The following is a 23,811-nucleotide window of genomic DNA, read 5'->3' as shown; positions in this document are numbered from 1 at the left end:
TCATAGTGGACAAAAGTGTCAATCGTTCGATGACAAATGAAGCTACAAGCAGAGGATGTGGGAGTCATTGGCTCCATTTATTGCATAAAATAAAGTACCAATATTATAATCTGTTACAAATATTTGTTTACAAAACAGGATAAATTATGAAAATAAATAATTCTGTGTCGCCGATGAAGGAAAAAACAACATACACAAAAGTCCATGTAAAAATACACCAAATATTGCTTTGTGATCATAAAAAACAGTTTTCAAATATCACTTAAATAATTTTTTTGCACAATGTACACGGCAATTCATTCAAAACTACACAATCATGTATTCTTCAGCTCCACAAGAAGACATTGCTCACATTGCCAATATTGCATGTCTGGAGGATACAATAAAAATATAATAGTATTTGGCAATACAAAGGTAGTAATAATACAATATTAAAACCGCATATTTCATATGATTTGTATACATTTTTTAATTTCTATTTTTTGTATTATATTTAAATTATTTTTGGGTCTATATATAGCACTATCATCAGGACAAAGGTTTCTGTTTCAATTCTTCATTTGAGCCTTCATGTGTGCATGTGAGTTAGTTCGAGGCAGTTTTCTCTCATGGAACACAATCATTTGACCTGAAGCTTTTTTTTTTTTTTTTTTTTTTTTTTTAAAAGCTCTTTGGCAGCCATGTTTCCCTTTAAAAATTTAACACTCGCCTGATTTTTGCTCAAATAAACAGCCTTATACTGGACATTAAAAATCTGTCCAATTATTTTATCAACTAATCTAATGAATAAATCAGTTTGTGACTTCATGCAATAAGCCTACTCTGCTTCCCTTAGGAGGAAATATATACTAACTTTGGACAGCATACAGTATATCCTGTACCATGTTTACAGGAGAGCTTTGCAATTTTGTTTTCTTCGGAAATCTATTATCCAGTTTGATTTAGGCTTTGCACATAATTGTCATACATTTTCCAAGTTTATAGTCTCACATACTGAATCTGGAATGAATAAACCCTAGAGACCATGACATTATTTGAGATGTCTGCTAAAAACTTCCATCAATATAAAACAGTTACAAAACATATGAAAGTTACTTGCAGCTTAACAAATTAAAATGAAAGACAAACAATGGACCTGAAATGTTGTGTTAGTAGTTTTCTGTTTGTCCTTTGCTAATTCCAATCCATTTTGATGTCGACATTCACTTTTTGACATTTTGGGTATATGGCTCTTCATTGATTAATATACAAAGACATCATTGGTTAATAAAGTACAAGAATAGGTTTGGCAATTTTTGTACTGTAGCATTCCAATCAACCACATTATCATGCTGGTATCAAAGACATCAGTGGAAGAGTTGCACTGAGCAGCTCATTTTGTATATGATGAAATAATCACAGTTGTTGTATCCAGTGCATTATAGTCTATAATGCTGGTGTCATAACGGCCAGAGTGCACCTATTAGATGCAGTTTATTTGTAAAGGCAATATGATACTTTACATTTGTATTCTGAGTTACAAAAACATTTACAAACTATTTAATAAAGCGGAAAATGCATAATACTTTTAATAACATTTCACATGCTCCTCCTGGCAAACTTCAATGCATGTTTAAAAGACTGACATCGTAGGAAGCCACCAGCAATGTCCCCCAAGTTGCGTTGTTTGTGGCAGGTTTCGTTCTTTTGACAGTGCTGCAGAAGTACTACTTGGTTATAAAGACCACTGTGATCCAATCCGAACAGTTTACAGGAGGCAAGCGGTCTGGTGATAAATCTTGTAGGGACACGGCACGGTGAGAAATGCTAAAGTGCAACCAGCTGAGCAGACGTGGATCACCTTAAGTCACCTTGATAGCCGACTTCTTATGCACAAAGAGGAATGAAACGTAGGGGACGCCAATGAAGGCCCATTTCTCGTTGGGCCAGAACATGATGACTGGACCTCGCTCCGGAGCCTCGCTCGCAACGTCGAAGTAGGCGAAGCAGACACAACCCAAGTAGGAAGCCAGACAAATGAGGATGTGCCTGCAAGAGTGACAGGTTGTGAATGAACCAGAGACAAGTACAAGAACCGACTCACCTGTGAAGTTCGGGAGACAGACAACTTGGTCACCCTCATATTCACAACTGAACAACAAAATGAATGAATGAATGTGGTCTTGTGGCGATTATGGTAAGTAGAGATCTCAAATCTGGCTGGAAATAGGGATGGACATTTTATTAAATGCCCTTGATCTTTATAGGAAAATCCATCCATTATCGATTCCTCATTTGTGTCGTGGGTGAGCTGGAGCCTATCCCAGCTCACTTTGGATGAGAGGTGGGATACACCCTGCACTGGTCACCAGCCAATCGCAGGGGTCATATGTAGAAAAACAACCGTTCACAGTCACATTCAGACCTATGGACAATCACAATTCAGGGTCTTCAATCAAACTTAAGCCTGCCGCACAACGAGCGATGTGGACAAAACCGACTGAACTGTCACGCAGTGCAGGGGGTTTGGCAACTAGTTTTCATGAGTGAGCGATGGTCAGCCACCGGTTTCGCAGCGATTCAAAACTTTTAATTACTGGTGCTTGGCATTGCAAAAGCCTATCAAAAATGCACAAGTTTTTGCCCCCCCCACAAAAAAAACAAATAAAAGTTTACTTTTAAAGCATAAACTAGACTCAGCCAGGCGGCTGCCACCATGGCCCCACCAAACTGCACCAAAGCAGTATATACTGTATATTGTATTTTAAAGTAATACTTAACTACGTATGTTTGTAATTTCATATGTACCTGTGGCTTGAAAGCAATGTGCAGTCTCCATCTCTCTGTTTTGCCAACAGCCTCTCAAAATATCCTCACTCTATTATTATCGCCCATTTCCTCTTGGTGGCTGTCCGCTTTTTCCTTGACACTCGCGCCATGTTTTCATTTATTTATTTTTTTAAATAATACAGAACAGAACATTGTATTGGAGCCTCCAAACCTGACACAGGGTCGCAGTTTTTCAGTTGCAGCGCGTCGGTTGATGTGTGGTGCTCAATCGCTGGGTGCGCGGCAAAGAGTCACCGACTGTCTTTTATTTACAATGGTCCACTTCAGTCGTTTTCAGCCACGTCGCTTGGTGTGCGGTGGACCTGACATGCATGTTGATAGAATGTGGGAGGAAGCCGGAGTACCCAGAGAAAATTCACACAAGCACTGGAAGAACATCCAAACTCCATATCGACATTCGAACCCAGAACTTCAGAACTACGATGCAGACAAGACATGCTAACCACTATTACACTGTGCTGCTTCTTTAAGACAATCAAAAATCATTCATTCAGCCATTCATCTTCCGTTCCGCTTATCCCCACTAGGGTCGCGGGGTGCTGGAGCCTATCCCAACTATCTTTGGGCGAAAGGCGGGGTACACCCTGAACTGGTCACCAGCCAATTGCAGGGCACATATAAAGAAACAACCATCTGCACTCACATTCACACTTACGGCAATTTACAGTCTTCAACTAATGCATGTTTTTGGGATGTGGGAGGAAACCGGAGTGCCCGGAGAAAACCCACGCAGTCACGGGGAAAACATGCAAACTCCACACAGGCGGGGCCGGGATTTGAACCCCGGTCCTCAGAACTGTGAGCCAGATGCTCCAACCAGTCGTCCACCGTGCCGCCAGCAGAACAATAGTTCAAGTAATTTTAAAAAGTGAAAACGTGTTCTTATTTGTGGATGGGGTGGGGGGAGGGGGGGGGACACACCCAGTGAGGACATGCAACAACTAACCAATAGTATAAGATGATAGAGGACAGAAAAGAGCAGAGGAGAACAATGAACAATGGAGTCCCCAGCGGGAGCGCTCTCCAGCACCCCCTGCAAGGACTCCAAAAATGGTGGGTACTCTGAAATGCTGTTTGGTGCATAGGCACAAACATCACTCAGGATCCGTCCCCCCACCTGAAGGCGGAGGGACGCTATCCTCTCATCCACCGGGGTGAACACCAATGTACAGGCGCAGAGTCAGGGGACAATGAGTATACCCATACCTGCTCGGCGCCTCTCACCATGGGAAACTCCAGAGTGGAAAAGATCCCCTCTCTCGAGTGAGGACTGGTACTAGAGCACAAGGTGTGTGTGGAGGCTAGCCCGACTATATCTAGTCAAAACTTCTCGACCTCACACCAGCTCGGGCTCCTTTCCATGCCAGAGAGGTGACATTCCATATCCCTAAAGCCAGCTTTTGTAGCCGAGAATCGGATCGCCAAGGTCCCTGCCTTTGGCCACAGCATAGGTCACACCGCACCCAACCCCTACGGCCTCTCCCGCAGGTGGTGAGCCCATGGGAAGGCATTTCAAACGACATTTCAAATCATTTTAATTACTCCAAGACTCAAGTGCATATACCGTGGGTGGGGAAAGTATTCAGATGCGGAAAGTATTCTTTGTTATATTGCAGCCATTTGCTAAAATAATTTAAGTTTATTTTTTTCCTCATTAATATAGAGACAGCACACCATATTGACAGAAAAAAACAGTATTGTTGAAATTTTTGCAGATTTATTAAAAAAGAAAAATAATATCACACAGCCATAAGTATTCAGACCTTTGCTGTGACACTCATATATTTAACTCTGGTGCTGTCCAATTCTTCTGATCATCCTTGAGATGGTTCTTCACCTTCATTGGAGTCCAGCTGTGTTTGATTATACTGATTGGACTTGATTAGGAAAGCCACACACCTGTCTATATAAGACCTTACAGTGCATGTCAGAGCAAATGAGAATCATGAGGTCAAAGGAACTGCCTGAAGAGCTCAAAGGCAGAATTGTGGCAAGGCACAGATCTGGCCGAGGTTGGAAAAACATTTCTGCTGCACTAAGAGCACATTGGCATCCATAATCCTGAAATGGAAGATGCTTGGGACGACCAGAACCCTTCCTTGAGGTGGCCGTCCAGCCAAACTGAGCAATCGGGGGAGAAGAGCCTTGGTGAGAGTGGTAAAGAAGAACCCAAAGATTACTTTGGCGGAGCTCCACAGAAGCAGTTGGGAGATGGGAGAACTTTCTAGAAAGTCAACCATCCCTGCAGCCCACTACCAGTCGGGACTTTATGGCAGAGTGGTCCGACGGAAGCCTCTCCTCAGTGCAAGACACATGCAAGCCTGTATGGAGTTTGCTTTTAAAATAAATAAATAAATAAAAAACACCTGTAGGTCTCCAAGATGGTGAGAAATAAGATTCTCTAGTCTGATGAGACCAAGATATAACTTTTTGGCCTTAATTCTAAGCAGTATGTGTGGAGAAAACCAGGCACTGCTCATTACCTGTCCAATAAAGTCCCAACAATGAAACATCATGGTGGAAGCATCATGCTGTGGGGGTGTTTTTCAGCTGCAGGGACAGGAAGACTGCTTGCAATCGAAGGAAAGATGAATGCGGCCAAGTACAGGGATTTCCTGGACGAAAACCTCCTCCAGAGTGCTCAGGACCTCAGACTGGGCCAAAGGTTCACCTTCCCAACATGACAATGACCCTAAGCACACAGCTAAAATAACGAAGGAGTGGCTACAGAACAACTCTGTGACTGTTCTCGAATGGCGCAGCCAGAGCCCTGACTTAAACCCGATTGAGCATCGCTGGAGAGACCTGAAAATGGCTGTCCACCAACGTTCACCATCCAATCTGACAGAAGTGGACAGGATCTGCAAGGAGGAATGGCAATGGAGGGTCCCCAAATCCAGGTGTGAAAAACTTGTTGCATCACTCCCAAAAAAGACTCATGGCTGTATTAGCTCAAAAGGGTGCTTCTTCCAAATACTGAGCACAGGGTCTGAATACTTATGGCTGTGTAATATTTCAGTTTTTCGTTTTTCAATAAATCTGCAAAAATGTCAACAATTCTTTTTTTTCTGTCCATATGGGGTGCTGTGTGAACAGTAATGAGGAAAAAAAATAACTTAAATGTTTTTAGCAAATGGTTGCAATATAACAAAGAGTGAAAATTTTAAGGGGGTCTGAATACTTTCCGTACTCTATTTCTGTTGGTTTATTGCGTGCTGTGATGTGAGCTTACCAAGCACAGTGTAGGTAGGGAAAGTTTACAGATGACCACATTTCACAGAAAATCTTGTCACTGAGCCAGCAGAGTAGTGCCAGAGCCCACCAGATCCCTGAGATCAGACCCAGCTTGAACACACGTGGGTTTTCACACCTGCGACAAACAAACAGCATTGAGAAAACACCAAAAAAAAAAAAAAAAAGTAAATACTTCAGTACATGAAAGAATGACGGTCACCAAGTCCTACATACAGTACGATGGCTTTTCTGATTGCATAGTGCTTAACTGTGTCAAATGTTACGGCTACAAATCAAAATCACAAAATATGAAATGAACTTCTTAGCATGTGTATCAAGTCAAAAGAAAACACTAGACTATGCTGAAACATTATATTTAACAAACGTGATGTGTTAATGTGCATTATGGTCTAAAAATCTGTGTTGAATTTGACTGGTAAAGACTAGTTTATCATGCTAAGTGGAAATAGAGCTATATCATTATATCATTGAAAGCATTAAAACTGATGTGTTTAGATGTGACAGAAGCAAATTTGTAAACAATGGTGGTCCCTTGATTAATTAGATTGTATGCTACCCCAGCAGCAGTTTTATCAGAATAGGACAGCATTTTTTTCATCAAAGAGAAGCGCAAAGAACAGCATTCAAAGCTTTTGGTGATGGAAAATGATTGTTCATTGTTCTCCTGGAAAATGACATGACAACACACTGTACACTACTCATCGAATCGACCCCTAATGGATGTGATGGTCAAAGCATATACCCAATCAGCTTGAAGTTTGCATGCACTTTTTCAAATGGTTTCTAAGGTCCATCAAAATGGCCTGTTAGGTTACTGTCCCTCCCTATATCAGTTACTTGAGTTTTAAAATGTAGCTAATCATTTCCAATTTATAAATAGTCCCTCTTGTTCAATGCAAAACACTCTGCCTCACAATATTTAAAGCATATATATGCAGGTGGTGTTTCAAACAACACTGAGCTTTGTGCTCCCGCTTGACAGATCTCCCAGATGGTTCTCTGGCCTCCCAGCTGTTGTAACTGCTCCATTTTTACTTTCCATACTCGAGTGCTATACTGCAAGTTAACGCCTCTCTTGTAAGATAGCATTCCCGCCCTCCATATTTAGAAGAGCAGCAAGCCAAATCCTCTGGTCTACTTCTCTGGATACAGTACATGTGCCTTTGCACCCAGTCAGTGACCCTGAGACAGACTAATCTACAATGCTGCTGACATAAACTATTCTTAGTTGTGTCCTTAAGGATACACACACACACACACACACACACACACGCAAGCACGCATGTATGCACACACACAAACACACACAAGCCTGTTGCTGGCTGAACAGTGCAGTCACTGTGACACACTCTTTGCTAAGGATGGAGTTATGCTTGTTGACAAGCTTCTCATTGCAAGAAATTAACATTGGTTTGACACACACACACCAGAAATAACACACAAAAGATGCATTAAAGTTTAAGATCACTGTTTTAAATTTTTAAAAGCAGTAGAAAAAGCTTTCAACTTAATTTTTGCAAACTTCACGGTGTTGTTACAGTGGGAGAAAAGCAGAAGTAAAAGGTGCAAGACGTCACTATGAAACTAAACGAGGAGAGCCCGGAGACAAGACGTCCGCTAACTCAACAGCAATTAAATTTGGCTTCCTCAACCACAATAGACTTCATGTGTAAAACCACACGCAAAAAAAAAAAAAAAATACCAAAAAAACGTGGTGTACAAATTCTACAGTCTTCAACTCACTGAAACGGTGGGGACGTCGAATTTCAGCCAGCATCTCAAAGGAAAACATAAAATAACATTAACTGAAAGTATCACCAGCGAATGTAATTGGTCTTTCTGAGATGAATATTTCTAGAAAGATGTTTTAATTCCACCTTAAAACTGGTATTATTGTGAGACCACACTGTGCACGTTGTCACAAAATCCTGCAGCCTCTTATGGTCCTTAAATGCAACCAAGCTCGTCTTGAAATCTTAATTATTTAAAAGGTTGGTTTTTTTTTGTTAGCAAACATTTATTTGAAAAAAAATAAAATAGATTTGAGATTGTTGGCTGTCAAATGTATTTAAAATAAAGTTAAAGAGAGAAGACTCTTTAAGTGTTCAACCTTGTCATGGTTTGTATTTCTATTTGTGACCACTGCATGTGCCACATACACAGATCTTCACACTAATTGACATGTAATTTAGCATCTTGATGATGAAGGGAAAATATAATCCATACTCTTTGTGGGGTCTCGCATTTACGTCGCAGTTCGCACTCACTTTTTTTTTTATTTAAACGCGGGTCTCAAACATGCAGTCATCACTGGCTCCGCCCTTGGTTGCCATGGTCACAACAATTTTACTCGCCATTGGCCCAGCAGTATACGGGACGGGGTGGCTCACTTGCGAAAGATAAAATCAGGTTGATTTCAGTAAAACAAAAAAGGTTGTTTTAAGTGTAAGGTAATTCTTGAGCCAGATTGACAAAAGCATATCAAAAACATTTTATTAAAGTCACCTTTTTTAAGTTATGAAAAAAATAGCATCATTTGTCTCCTTTAAGGAACAATTCATGTTCCTTTTTCTTCTAGCCAAAATGTCTACTTTTTTTGGACTGGCTTTGCTCAAAACAGACATGCCACCTATATATTATGCTTTATTCGCAGACGGGCAATCTATCTTTAACTGTTCACTGTGTATTTTATGAATAGCTTGGCTCTTACGTGAGTTTTTATGCGCTTAGGCACCTTGAGCTGTACAAAAGTAGATTTACGGTATGCAAAAAAGGGACACTCAAGCTTGATTTTGGATTGTGGTCTCAAATTCAGGGAAGTAAATCAATGACACCACAGAAAGAAAAAAAAAAACTGACATAGCTATTTGATAAGGGTAGCATTAAGGGTCATGAATGTTCTTCCGCTAGTTATATATCAACTTGTTATTTTAAAAGGCATCCTGAGTTTTGACAGATAGGATAGGCTACTCCCGGGCAAAAGGAAATACTGAAGAATAGCTAGCTTGTGATACTTCCTCCCAAAGGGAAATGCCTTCACGTGTCCATGGTATGATATTATGTGTTCTGTTATGTCACAAGGACAACTTCTTCCAAAATACAGTCAGCAGCATCTAGCTTGGCTTTGAGCACACGTCGACCACAAGCACTTCCTTCCGACAAACCCAATATGGTAGATGCATTAGTTCTCAGTTGGTAATACAGTGACAACCAGCCACAACAGAAGCATGCAAGATAAAACGCAACACGAGGACTTGTTTTGAGGAGGGGGCTGCTGATAAAAGGAAGGAACATGTGACAATTGGGAGGCAGAGATAAGTGGTGAAACGGCTGGCATGGCTATCTTGGTTGGTGTCTCAAATGAGAAGCTTGAGGGAAAAGACAGGGAGACATCATGAATGTTCTATTGACAACACAGAGCAGAACCTAAACACTTTAACGCATTATTATTATTATTATTATATAACAATCTAATGAGGATTATTGTTGCCCCAAAATGGGAATATTTGCATTACGGTAGTCTTCATGAAGTCACTAGACGACATAGACTTTGGCTTCTTTTTTTCTCAGCGCTCAAAGCCACAAACCTATCTATTTTATTTTGAGTGATAACACATTTCATCAATAAAACGGATGTGGTAACTGGTCAAAAGGATCAATGCAGTACATGTTTTTGTGACCTTTCTACCAGTTTCTTCAAGCTCCAAAGTCAACTGCACCCCCAAGTTATTGAATTTGGAGTTCAACCAAACTATGCCTTCCAATATTGCATCCCGCGTGACTATACAGTATATTGTGAAACTTGAGCTAAGTGAGCATTTCACAGATCAACATTACAAGTGTTTTATTGGGATGCCACCACAGAAGGGTACCAGTAACTGCAGAGGAAAAGTATGATAATAACCATATAACCTCGAATAAAACTTTTTGAAATGGAAGCAAGGGTAAATACGTCCTTGTCCTGGATGCTAATTAGTACAACCCAGTATGGCTAAAGCGCCAAAGTTGACTTCAGTAACTTGAAAAGTATGCTCAGCTCTTTTTGGTGTTAATGTGAAGGAAATCACCTCCCAGGCAAAGACGGTAGTCTGTTTGCAACCGTCTCATGTGTCCACATCATCATCAATGTTAAGGGTGAGTATATCATTTCATAATACTGCAGAGTTCGGCACACAATTGGGGATCTTTCATCTATCATCTTTTCACTTTTATGACAGTTAAGGAGTCACAGATGGTGCAGTGGTTCATTTGTCTGACTTCCGTACAGGCAGAGTGGGTTCAATTCCCACTCATTTTACTTCTTTAATTTAGCCTTTTTACACCACGTATTTTGAGTTGAAAATTTTAACATTTTACCTTTTTCAATTCCTCTGTTTATATAATGGCAACATCTTTAACTCAGATTATTATAGTCCACATTATTTGGTATGGAAAAAAATGTTTCGAAACAAATTCAAATTGAAAAAGACTGTCTTTGGACTGTGTCCTCTGAATGCAATGGACATACTGATTTAATACTACCTCATTCTGAGACACAAAGTTCTACATCTATGTCAAAGCAAGGATGTTATTGATTTATCCATTCATTTTGCACACAGCGTGTTCTCTTCAGGGTCAAGGGGAAGCAACTGACTGAAACTTTCACACTGCCACACTTTCTGGTGTCTTTGACTGCTAAACAGAACATATGGTCGCAGTTGTCCAGAATTTTCTCTCTTAAAAATGAGATTTTTCAGAGAATTATCCTGATTCAAATTATTGCCCTCACAATTAGTCATGACACAGTGGAATGGAAGGTTATTTACATCAAATAGGCTGTTTGGGTCCGAGTCGACGTGGTTCAAGTGAGGGGAAATGAGTCGCACTGTAAAAGGCAAGCAAACAACAACACATGATGTACTTAGCAAGGCCAAAGACGGATGGAATAGAGCAGCAGGAATTTGCCCTAACAAAAACAAGTCACCTCCGTATATGACTGGCACCGACAATAATGTCAAGAATTATCATCAGGTTGAACAATGCAAGACTTGACGTTTTAAGTGTAGCCGTGGTGAGGGAGGCTGACAGTAAAAGGAAAAAGCATGGCTCCAAATTCCTGTGATGGAGGGAAAGGCTACAGACTAAAAACTGGCTTGTTACATGTTTTCAGGGACATTCTTTCATCGCATATGCCAATAGAATAACTTTTGCACAATAAGTCACTCGAGAATGCAAGTACAAAAGGTCAAACGGGGGAGAGTTAATGTATTGCTGACTGCATGTTGACACTGTTTCTCATTTACCCTCTTGACAATACACAAACACACGCACGCACACACACTATCTGATAGAACTGCAGTCATTGTCAGAAATGTGTTGTTCATGCTGCTCTCAAGTGTTTACAACTCAAAATCTCATGCTCAACTTTTAAAGCCAATAGATCCAACCAAAAAGACTAATCCATTAATTTCTTACACCACTTCAGGGTCATTGGGGAGATTGGGCAAGCCTATCCAAGCTGAATTTTTGTGCACACACTGTCAAAACCATAGATATGGTAAAGGTAGATACGGCACGCCCCTATGAGATGCGGATATATGGCGATACAAAGCTAGTGGGGGCAAAGTGTCAGCGCATTCCATGTTTGTGGACGGAACAAAAACAAAAACAAAAACGATGCCTGCCCTTTGTGCTTCATAGGGTTGCACACAATGCTGTAAAATAACGACAAGGGAGCTGGGAATAACCTTTCATTGCTAAGAATATTTGAGGAGCTCTTTTTTTAAATGTTCTGTATTAATAGCACATGCTTTGGAATTGACAAAAAAAGTCAACCACATGAAAATCGTCTGATAAATGAGCAACCAAGTTATGATTTATTTTCAATGAACATAAATTGCCTTTGATGGGAAAGTTGAGCCCACCAACATGGCCGCCACATAGGCGTGTTGCTTAGCCAGGTTGATACAGCAGCTGGTGTAGCTAGTTTTCTATTCATATTTGTGGTCAAAACACTTTTCAAACAGAAAAAAACAAAACAAACAGAAAAAACACTAACTAACTACTAGACCAGGAGTTAGCGATGTCCATTTAAAGGAAACTTTGTACTGTATGCATGCATACAAAAGTTCTTGTCCTCCTCGGTTTCCCCTTGGGCCTGTCACAATAATTTTTTAAGGAGATATATTTTCCCCAAAACTATCACGATAAATGACAATATTGTTGTTTTTTTAATGCCTCTGAAATTATGTCAAATATAAGACCAGCCTTTATTATTTTTTTATCATTCATTTTATTTTATTTTTTGCTTTTAAATTAGTGCAGTTGTTATTATTACTGTTGTTATTATAATTTCCTTTCTTGTTTCTCTATTAAATGGATTTTCTTTACTCTGTGATATTGATCCCCCTGGGTCTGAAATAAAGATTAAAAAGCTGCAAGACGAGCCTCGTTTACATGGAGCCTTTTATTCCGATTCGAAGCGGCTAATGACACAGCCATCCAACTCTGTCGGCTCACTGTGTGATCCGCACGCCGGCTCACCACAACAATGACAATTTATTGAGTCCGGAAAAACTATCATGTCCATTTAATTTATCGAATGGTAAGTCGATATAACAATTATTGTGAAAGGCCTATTTACCCTGAAAGTGTCTTTTGAATACAGTTTGTTGACCAATACAGTATATCGAGTTTCTGTCAGTCTGTATGTATAGTCTTATAGTTTAAAAAAAAAATTGTAATGTGATTCTAGTGGACACAATAGCTGGTGAAGCGTGTTTCAATTATGATGTACTCGGACTTGCCTAAGGCAGTAAAGTGAAGTTCTGAGGTTCGGGGTTTAAATCTCAGGTCTAGCGTTCCTCTGTGGAGTATGCATGTTCCCCATGCTTGCCGGGATTTTCTCTGAGTACTCCAGCTTCAGCCCACATTTTAAAACAACAATTTTAGGTTAATTGAAGACTCAATGTCCATATGTGAATGGTTGTTTATCTACATGTGCAGTTGACTGGCGACCAGACCAGGGTATACCCTGACCTAAAGTTGGGATACGCTCTACCTCAGCTGCGAACGTAATGTGGACAAGCACACTTGTATACTTGCTAAACTTAATGCAAATGTACAGACACAGCACTCTGGATGCACCGTGTAATATATGGTAATGTAACTTCCGAGTATTATAATGTCACTTGTGGAGTCCCACAGGGATCAGCACTCGGGCCCTCTTTTGTTCAGTATTTATATGCTGCTGCTTGACAATATCATACGCAAATATAAGATTAGCTTTCACTGTTATGCCAGCGATACTCAGCTATACATGCCATTAAAACTAATTAGCCCACGCGATTGCGCTAATCTGGAGTCTTGTCTTGCTAAAATTAAACAGTGCATGTCCTGTAACTTTTTGCTCCTTAACCCAGAGAAAATGTAGATGTCGATTAGCGGCCCTGCTAAACACAGCCACTTATTTAAGGACACTACTCTCAGTTTGATAAAAGCACCATTACCCAAAGTGAGTCAGCAAAAAAATCTCAGCGTTACATTTGACTCAACTCTCTCCTTTCAAAACTACATTAAGAATATTACCAAACAGTGTTTTTTCATCTTTGCAATATCACTAAGATACGGCCCTAAATTTGAGGATGTCGTCAACCATTGCCAAGTGTGGGCCTGTGATCAAATAAACTTGACTTGACTTGTTTTCACAGACGACTGGTTTCAGTGTTTACACTTGTTTTCAAAATATTCCATATATTTTTTCTGTTTTCAAGACCCAAATGATGATGACGATGTTTAAAGAGGCAGAACAACACCACCATATTAAACCGTTCCTTAGGGCAAGAGGTGCAGTCTGGACAGATCACCAGTCAATCACAGGGTTACAGCAGTCAAGGGGGTCAAAGGGGCTTAAGCTTCCCACTGACTCTCTTCTTTTAAAGAAAGGTCATTTACTCGAGAGTTTTCCACAGCAGAGGTGGAGGAACAGGCTGCACGAGGAACCATCCTGCATGACCTATGTCCAAGCTTCCTGGGGGAGGAAGTATGTTCTTCTGACTGGCCCTGAGGAACTGCTATCTGCCAGCAAAGCTTCATTATCAAATCGGTCAGGGACTCGCAAAAAAAAACCCCAAATCAATTTCTAACAGCTTGCAATCCAAAGTCGGACTGTTTCAAAAGATGTATTTTTGCTTCAGCTTATGTTTGGTATTTCTATTGGTCTTTTTCTAGTTTGGGCAGGCTCAGAATTCACACCATCATCAAAGCATTTGCAGAGATGTTACATCCACTCATTATTGCCGTAATTGAAAGATCCTGCAGGAAAAGTAATTAGGTTTTAATGAGGAAATCTGATTATGTAAATCAGTAACTAATTTTAGCCTGAAACAGTTCCTTGGCCTTTGGTTAACCTTCTGTATACACTTCTACATACACAAGATGGTGCGCAGTGCTTGAGCAGTACCAGTCATATTTATGACATTGATCTGGTTAATTACCACACAGAGGACCACTAAGGTAGAAATGCAGCTTGTTTACTGTAGTAGTGGCTTTCCTTGGCTCAAGCTTGATGCAGCTGTACTTTCAAGATCAAAATAGTACAGCATTAAAACACATTGAACGAATCAGTGGGAACAAGACACGCTAACAAACAACAACAATGGAGAAGAACGAAAGGTCTTCTATTCTTATCTTCTCAGCATGTGGCTGTTAGGCACGGTAAGGAGACTAGTTTTATTCTAGAAGAGACTCAGTAAGGGCAATAAGAAAATGGACTGCTGCAGTGCAACCAAAACTGTGAAGTAAAATACTAGCGTCTCCAGAGATAAAGCACAGCAACAAGTGTATCCTAAAAATTACAATGACGCACTTATAACGAACATGCTCGAGGGACCAGCAGGGATTCATGTGATCGGAACCCCCACTGACCAGGTAAGAGAAAAAGTACCTCATAGTGCCCGGGAGTACCTGCTTTTCATTTATTTTATTATTTATTTAAGCATCAAGAGCAAGTAGAGCCTTGTTGAGCCAAATAAGTACTGTGTAGTGGAAAATTGGGCATGATGGAAGGTTCTTTTCTGGTAGCAATTCATGACTCCATATGCATTTAGCACAAGTGTTTTAAATACCAGTGGACAACTGACCTTTTAAGCTCGGTGATGAGCAGCACGGTGCACGGGATGCCAAGAGTCATGAGCGACAAGGAGTTTACAACAGGTTTAACAAAGGCCAACCCTGTAGTGATCCCTGACAGGATGCCGATGACCACTTTGAACCTCGACCTGGAGCAAAGAGCAAATCAAATTTAGCTTAACAAGCTTTAATCGCACTTGAGAAGAACACTATTAGTTAAGAGTAGGGTTTCGAGGTGGCTCAAAACCTTTCCACAGTGAACTGAAATTCAATAAAGTACAGCTGCATGGGAAAATAACAGCAACCATGATGGCTGTGTGAGAATGGAAAGAGAAGTAAGGACGTGACGAAGCTTTTACTGTTGTCAGCAATCTTAGAACGGCGTATTATTAAACTGGAGGTGTGACAGCAGTGGACAAGTCTTGTGACAGAATAGTGAGCACAAGCCATATATATGTAGCTGCTCAATACTAATTTAGACCTGAAATTTGATCGGTCTAAATACAACCCCAATTCCAACGAAGTTGGGATGTTGTGTTAAACATAAATAAAAACAGAATACAATGATTTGCAAACCATGTTCAACCTATATTGAATTGAATACACTACAAAGACAAGATATTAATGTTCAAACTGATACATTTTATTGTTTTTAGCAAATAATCATCAACTTAGAATTTTATGGCTGCAACATGTTCCAAAAAAGCTGGGAGATGGTCATGTTTACCACTGTGTTACATCACCTTTTCTTTTAACAACATTCAATAATCGTTTGGGAACTGAGGACACTAATTGTTGAAGCTTTGTAGGTGGAATTCTTTCCCATTCTTGCTTGATGTACAGCTTCAGCTGTTCAACAGTCCGGGGTCTCTGTTGTCGTATTTTACGCTTCATAATGCGCCACGCATTTTCAATGGGAGACAGGTCTGGACTGCAGGCAGGCCACTCTAGTACCCGCACTCTTTTACTACAAAGCCACGCTGTTGTAACACGTGCAGGATGTGGTTTGGCATTGTCTTGCTGAAATAAGCAGGGGTGTCCATGAAAAAGATGTTGCTTGGATGGCCGCACGATATCCACAATTTCCAAAAACAATTTGAAATGTGGACTCGTCGGACCACAGAACACTTTTCCACTTTGCATCAGTCCATCTTAGATGAGCTTGGGCCCAGAGAAGCCGGCGGCGTTTCTGGGTGTTGTTGATAAATGGCTTTTGCTTTGCATAGTAGTTTCAAGTTGCACTTACGGATGTAGCGCCGAACTGTATTTACTGACATTGGTTTTCTGAAGTGTTCCTGAGCCCATGTGGTGATATCCTTTACACATTGATGTCGGTTTTCGATGCAGTGCCGCCTGAGGGATCGAAGGTCACGGGCATTCAATGTTGGGTTTCGGCCTTGCCGCTTACATGCGGTGATTTCTCCAGCTTCTCTGAACCTTTTGATGATATTATGGACCGTAGATGATGCAATCCCTAAATTCCTTGCCATTGTACGTTGAGGAACATTGTTCTTAAACTGTTCGACTATTTTCTCACGCACTTGTTCACAAAGAGGTGAACCTCGCCCCATCTTTGCTTGTGAATGACTGAACAATTCAAGGAAGCTCCTTTTATACCCAATCATGGCATCCACCTGTTGCCAATTAGCCTGTTCACCTGTGGGATGTTCCAAACAGGTGTTTGATGAGCATTCCTCAACTTTCTCAGTCTTTTTTGCCACCTGTCCCAGCTTTTTTGGAACGTGTTGCAGCCATAAAATTCTAAATTAATGATTATTTTCTAAGAAGAATAAAGTTTATCGGTTTGAACATTAAATATCTTGTCTTTGTAGTGTATTCAATTAAATATAGGTTGAACATGGTTTACAAATCATTGTATTCTGTTTTTATTTATGTTTAACACAAAGTCCCAACTTCATTGGAATTGGGGTTGTAGAAAAATATTTCATTAAAAAAACACAGGTGCCTAGGATTCACAACACACTTAAACATCAATTTGACGCTTCTAAAAGTCCTTAATTGATAATCAACCATAATGATACCCATACCGATCTCTCCTGAATATCCTGGGTAAGTATCTTTTAGGGAACCACATGGCAATGGCACACATGAGCACCCATAAGATGGCCAACTCATCCAGCATCTGGCCCAGGAAGCTGAGGGTAGCGTGGAAGTATGTTGATCCGATACCTACAGTGGAAAGTGTAGAAAGAGATGCACCTATTAGAAAATTAAGTATGCCAATAAAGTTGGGTGTGAGATGTATTGGAAGACCCTTTGCCCTTTTCCAAACAGTCTTGAACAGAGGCATCACTAGGTTTTAAGGACAGGGTGTCTTAACCCCCAGGAGATGTACAAGATATGAGCGAACGTAACACGTGAGCACAAATTTCACAAACAACTAAATATAAGACAATGTTTTTCAGTGGATTTAAAAAAGATACAACACTGTGTGTAAGTTTAAGGCCACCGTTACGTCAATGAATCAATCCAATCTCTGTCCCGCTTAGCCTCCTGACAGGTTGCGGGTGTGCTCGAGTCTATCCCAGCAGACTTCAGGTGAGAGACACCCTGAACTGGTCACAGGCCAATTGCAGGACACATACAGACAAACAACCATTCAGACTCACATTCACACAGATGTACGAGTTAGAGTCTTTAATTAACCTAGCATGCATGTTTTGGGAATGTGGGACGAAACTGGAGAACCCGGAGAAAACCCACACTGGCACGGGGAGAAGATGCAAACGTGTCGAGAGACAATGTATCCTCAGTTGACGCTTGGGCCACAGTGAGGTGCTAGGACACATACTATAGTACGCTTCCCTGTGTCATCATGGCTTTTATGTTTGCTTTCTTCCTGTATGTCAGCAGAGTTATTTGATGCTTTCATTCTTCAATGGCTGTTTTGAGCACAGCCCCTTAATAAATTTATAAATTTACTCATTTCCTCCATCATCCATACATCAGCATGCAATGTTCAACTGTAACAACTTAAAACTCCACACAGGTAGGCTGCAACCCAGATTTTAACCCAAGACCTCTGGACTGTGAAGAGGATGTGCCAACCATTCGGCCACCGCCATACATACACTATATTCCCAAAAGTATTCGCCCACCCATCTAAGTAATCGGAATCAGGTGTTCCAATCACTTTCATGGCCACGTGTATAACATCAACACCTAGGCATGCAGACTGTTTTTACAAACATTTGTGAAAGAATGGGCCACTCTCAGGAGCTCCAGGAATTCCAGCGTGGAGGAAATGACAGCAACTCAGCTGCGAAGCCATACATCACCAAGTGCAATGCAAAGTGTCGTATGCATTTGTGGAAAGTACGCTACCACTGGACTCAGGAGCAGTGGAGACGCATTCTCTGGAGTGACGAATCACACTTCTACATCTGATGAACGAGTCTGGGTTTGGCGGTTGCCAGGAGAACAGTACTTGTCTGACTCCATTGTGCTAAGTGTAAAGTTTGGTGGAGGGGGGGATTATGGTGTGGGGTTGTTTTTCAAGAGCTGGGCTTGGCCCCTTAGTTCCCGTGAAAGGAACTGTGAATGCCTCAGCATACCAAGTGATTTTGGATAATTCTATTCTCCCAACTTTGTGGGAATTGTTTGGAGAAAGAACACCTTTGGGATGAATTTGAGTGGAGACTGAGAACCAATCCTTCTCGTCCAATATCGGTCTGTGACATCACAAATGCGCTTCTGAAAGAATGGTCAAATACTCCCATACACACACTCCTTAACCTTGTGGACAGCCTTCCCAGAAGATTTGAAGCTGTTGTAGCTGCAAAGAGTGGACCAAAGTCATACTGAACCCTATGGATTAGGAATGAGTTGTCACTAAAGTTTCTCTGATTCAAGGCAGATGAGCGAATACTTTTAGCAATACTGTGTATGTAGTGTTATTTATTTCACAGTTTTTAATTTGGTAACAAAAATCCTAATAAAGTACTTCATATCGATTCAATTTATTAATCCCACAAGGGAAATAACTGAACATTCTTGGCAGGCACAATCCATTTTAAACATAAAACTGCCCTAGAATCCACACATAAAGTTTTTTGGTTCACGCTACCTCTTTCTGACCTCAGCAAGGCAACCCTTAGGGAAATGGAAGGAGTGGGTTAGTGATGGTTAAAATCAACACTGAAGGAACAAGGCACCGTAACTCCTCTAGAGCATTTTTTTGCTTAGAGGCACCATTTAAGACGGAAGACTACTGAGTCGAATCAAATGAAACCAGAGCCTTCTTCAGTCAACCAATGAATAAGCCTAGTCATTATATAAGGTTTGAAAGATTGAAGATAGCTTCAAACGCAGCTAATGAGACTATGGCGATGACCATAGAACTGGATATGTAACTTATTCTTACATAGCAATCAATGTGCTACACACGTTGCTGTCCTGGTTGCTCAGTACAGTATGGCTAAAGGCTTCTTTATTCTCGCGCGGGCTGTGACCGCGCTGACGTCACCACGGTTATCCCGCACGCAGTTCTCCTCCAAGTCGGGGGTGTCGCTACGGCTGGTGTTGGCTAGGACACCACAGGGTGGAGTTTCCTCTGCATTTTATGGGCAATTGCGGTAGCCGTTTTTCCTTTCCGCAACAAGGAACAAAACAACAACAATGGTGACCGTGGAACAGTGCCTGCTAGAACAAATTGACCTAGATGACACCTTTAATAATGTTGCAAAATCGATCAAGAAGGTGTCGACGTAGATGGTATGTGGATCTAAGGGAGAAGCTCAGTACGTCACCACAGCATGTGACTAAAACGAACCAATCACGAGAGAGCTCCGCAGCATTCTGCGCGCGGCGACAATTTGTGTCCCATAGGGGCCGCGTGGCCCAATGCCTCGGTCACGTGATGCAGTGCGAGCATAAAGAGGCCTTTAGTCAACACCTAACACTGGACCCCAGCTTGGTCTCTTATATACAGTATGTTAGTCGTGTGATTGCTTTTCTGAATTTGTACAGGCTGCTCAGTACAACACATTTACATAGACAGCAACAATCTGTTTGTCATGCATTAGTGGGTTAACTATATACTTTTAGGTTACTTACAAATCACATGTATATATTTCCATTGTTAGTTACATATTTTTTTGTCAATATCTGAACAAATTGGAAGTTGACTAAAACAAATTGCGGTGAAATTCAATGCTTATTAATGCTTTAGCAAACAATTCTTTATCAATACACCTGTTGATTATTGACCAGCATTGACCCAGAGCATAAAGTGTTTCATCATTGTGCATAATGTTTTCTAATTTCTGTGAAAGAATTATCATGATTTTCCACATGTACAAACCTAAAATCATTCTTAAGAAGGCAACAGCGAAGCAAGTATTGGCTATAGAAACTTTTAAGAGTTGTGTAATTGTGTTTTTAGTTCAAGACAAATTTAACTTGTTCCAAATAGGAATATTAGGTGTTCCATAATGGGAACTTTTCGCTTTTTGAATGAGTTCATACTGACAACAAAATCTCCTTTCACGCTGTATAAATTGCTCTTATGTAGTGAAAATCCAAAGCAAACTAATAACTGTATAAACTGCTGATTGTGTCATCTGCTGTCATGAGTTTAAGCCTCAATGTAAACTACATGAATATTTAAATATCATCCCTATATATACGTTTTTCCTTGTCCCATTGGGGGGTTAAGATGAACGGATGTTATTAATCTTTGTCAACTGTGGGCCTGTAAGCCCTTTGAGACTTTTTTTGTGATTAAGGGCTACACAAATAATGAACTGGACTTGACGACAGGAAGAACATACAGTCCCCTCCAAAAGTATTGGAACAGCAGGGTCAAATCCCTCTTTTTGTTGTATACTGAAGACATTTGGCTTTCACATCAAAAGATGAAAATGAGACAAAAGTTCAGAATTCCACAGTATTGACATCTAAATGTGTTACACAATCTCATGACAGAGCACCTGTTGTTTAAAGCCACTCACTTTCCAATTGAGCAAAACTATTGGAACATGTAACTGATGGGTGTTTCTAGTTGCTCAGGTGTTGTGTTTTAGATTGATTGCTTAAACATTAGATAGTGCTTGTTTTTGGTTTTGGGTTTCACCTGTGAAAACTGCATTTGGTGTTAAGCAAACATGAAGACCAGAGAGCTGTCAATGTGAGAAAAGTAAACCATTTTGATGCTGAGAGAAGAGGGAAAATCGATCAGAGCTATTGCACAAACATTGGGCAGAGCCAATACAACAATTTGGGATGTCCTGAAAAGGAAAGAAACTGCTGGTCAACTGAGCAACAGACAACGAACAGGTTGGCCAAGGGTATCAATAGCAATTGAAGAAACATTGTGAGAGCTGTGAAGAAACACCCAAAGACAACAGTCAGGGACATCACTGCCAACCTCCACAGGGCAGGGGTGAAGTTGCCACAATCCACTGTTCGAAGAAGACTTCGAGAGAAAAAATATAGAGGTCACACCACAAGATGCAAACCACTCATCACCTAAAAGAATTGGAAGACCAGATTGGATTTTGCAAAGAAATACAGAGATGAGCCACAAAAGTTTTAGAACAAACTTTTATGGACTGATGAGACAAAGATTAGCCTCTACCAAAGTGATGGAAAGGCCAAAGTATGGCGAAAGAAAGGATCTGCTTATGATCCAAAACACACAAGCTCATCTGTGAAGCATGGTGGAGGTAATGTCATGGCTTGGGCTAGCATGGCTGCTTCTGAAACTGGCTCACGAGCCTTTATTGATTATGTAACTCATGACGGTAGGAGCAGAATGAATTCTGAAGTCTACAAAACCATTTTATCTGGCAATTTACAGAAAAATGCATCCAAACTAATCGGGAGAAGCTTCATCATGCAGCAAGACAATGACCCAAAACACACTGCCAACACAACAAAGGACTTCTTCAGGGGAAAAAAGAAGAAGGTCTTAAGACTGGCCAAGTCAATCACCGGACCTTAACCAAATAGAGCATGTATTTTACCTCCTGAAGAGGAGACTGAAGGGAGAACCCCCCAGAAAAACAAAACAAGAAGTGAAAGAAGCTGTAGTAAAGGCCTGGAAAAGGATTTCAAATGAAGAATGCAACAGTCTGGTGAAGTCAATGGGTCACAGGCTTGACACAGTTATTGTAAGTAAGGGTTATACCACCAACGATTAAAGGTTATTGCCTTTAAATTAATTTAATCATGTCTGTTCAAATACTTTTGCTCAGTTGAAAAGTGGGTGGCTTCAAACAAAAGGTGCTCTGTCCTGAGTTCACACGTCTAGATGAAAATACCATGAAATAAAAGATGGAATTCTGAACTTTTGTCTCATATTCATCTTTTGATCTGAAACCCAAACGCCTTCAGTACACAACAAAAACAAAGGAATTGACCTTGCCGTTCCAAGTCCGCGTTTTGGAGGGAACTGTAGTAGGTGTTATTTTGACCGAGTTGACTGGTGTCACATTAAATGGGTCATCATGACAGTGAAGAATCACGTCGGTCAAGCCAACTTACCCACCACGACCAGCAGAGTCCAAATGAGGTAAATCCCACTGTTGAAATGTGTTGCATATTGGCGAAACAAGCACATTAGTATGGGGGGCAAAACAAAAAACAAAATGTTGCTGATCTGAAATGACAAAACAAATGAATACCCATGAGAAAAGAAACACACAGACAGAAGTTTTCCAGCGTGAGGGGCTGCTACGCTGAAATGTGTAACTTGATGCTACAGCTCAAACAGTAAACATCAAGTCTCGAAAGCGGCACCAGTTCAATACAAAGAAAAACTAAGCCAGAAACGTGACAGCTGTTAATGACAAGCCGAGCTACGTTATACATTATATGGAAACAAATTCGCAAGGTTATTCCTAAAAGTGCACACTGACCGTGTTGTAAAACTCTGCGATGCTAGGATAAATAAGGTAATTGCCTTCACACCAATCCACATCGGAGCTGCCAGCCTGCAAGTGGTCCCAGAAAATCAGATTAACGTTACTCATGTCTGGACTAGTTGCGCTCGAGGGGGAGACAACGCTGTTGTCGTCACGCCACGCAAAACACAAACACGGGAGATGAATCTGTGTAATGCCTTGTCTTTGATCTTAAAATAATTCGTAAAAAGTGGCAAGCATTATTCTGATCAAATAATGCGAAGATTTTCTAGACTGCCTATCGAGCGTCTCACTGTGACTTGACAAAGCTTACTGCTCCACGAAATCGTTGACGTCATCACGTTGACACTTGGGCTGTCTGTAGCCAAAGAGTACTTTTTTGTGGTTAGAGGCTTCACTGCCAGATACTGTACTTATTTATCTATTTGCTTATGGGAACGAAAACGTCGTTTACTTATGAACTAATGACAGTTAGTTAGTTAGTTAGTTAGTTAGTTAGTTAGTTAGTTAGTTAGTTAGTTAGTTAGTTAGTTAGTTAGTTAGTACCTACTACTATCTACTGCATTAGCAATAATCAGTCTGTCAATTGCAACATCTATTGATCGCCATTTAAGTAAAATGTTGGTAAGATCCCATTGTATGATATTCGTAATGTTTTATAATAAAATTTATATAAATACAGTACTGCGTATATCAATTTTATCTGTGGTAATTGCGTTTGTTTTTCGTGGCA

General features: G+C 40.6%; 1 protein-coding gene across 1 annotated transcript; it reads right to left on the bottom strand.

The window, feature by feature from the left end:
* Positions 1 to 53: 53 nt before the first annotated feature.
* On the bottom strand, positions 54 to 23,405 carry acer2 (alkaline ceramidase 2). The gene is made up of 6 exons (XM_061680109.1): positions 23,073 to 23,405; positions 22,699 to 22,813; positions 17,241 to 17,382; positions 15,204 to 15,341; positions 6,062 to 6,199; positions 54 to 2,028 (listed from the first exon to the last, which is right to left on the bottom strand). The coding sequence occupies exons 1-6, from the start codon at positions 23,184 to 23,186 to the stop codon at positions 1,842 to 1,844; spliced, it is 834 nt and encodes a 277-aa protein (XP_061536093.1). The 5' UTR covers positions 23,187 to 23,405; the 3' UTR covers positions 54 to 1,841.
* Positions 23,406 to 23,811: the final 406 nt, after the last annotated feature.

The sequence above is a fragment of the Phycodurus eques genome, chromosome 6, assembly GCF_024500275.1.
Source record: "Phycodurus eques isolate BA_2022a chromosome 6, UOR_Pequ_1.1, whole genome shotgun sequence".
Taxonomy (NCBI): domain Eukaryota; kingdom Metazoa; phylum Chordata; class Actinopteri; order Syngnathiformes; family Syngnathidae; genus Phycodurus; species Phycodurus eques.
Note: the sequence above shows the minus strand (reverse complement) of the source record. Positions and strands in the feature narration are given on the sequence as shown.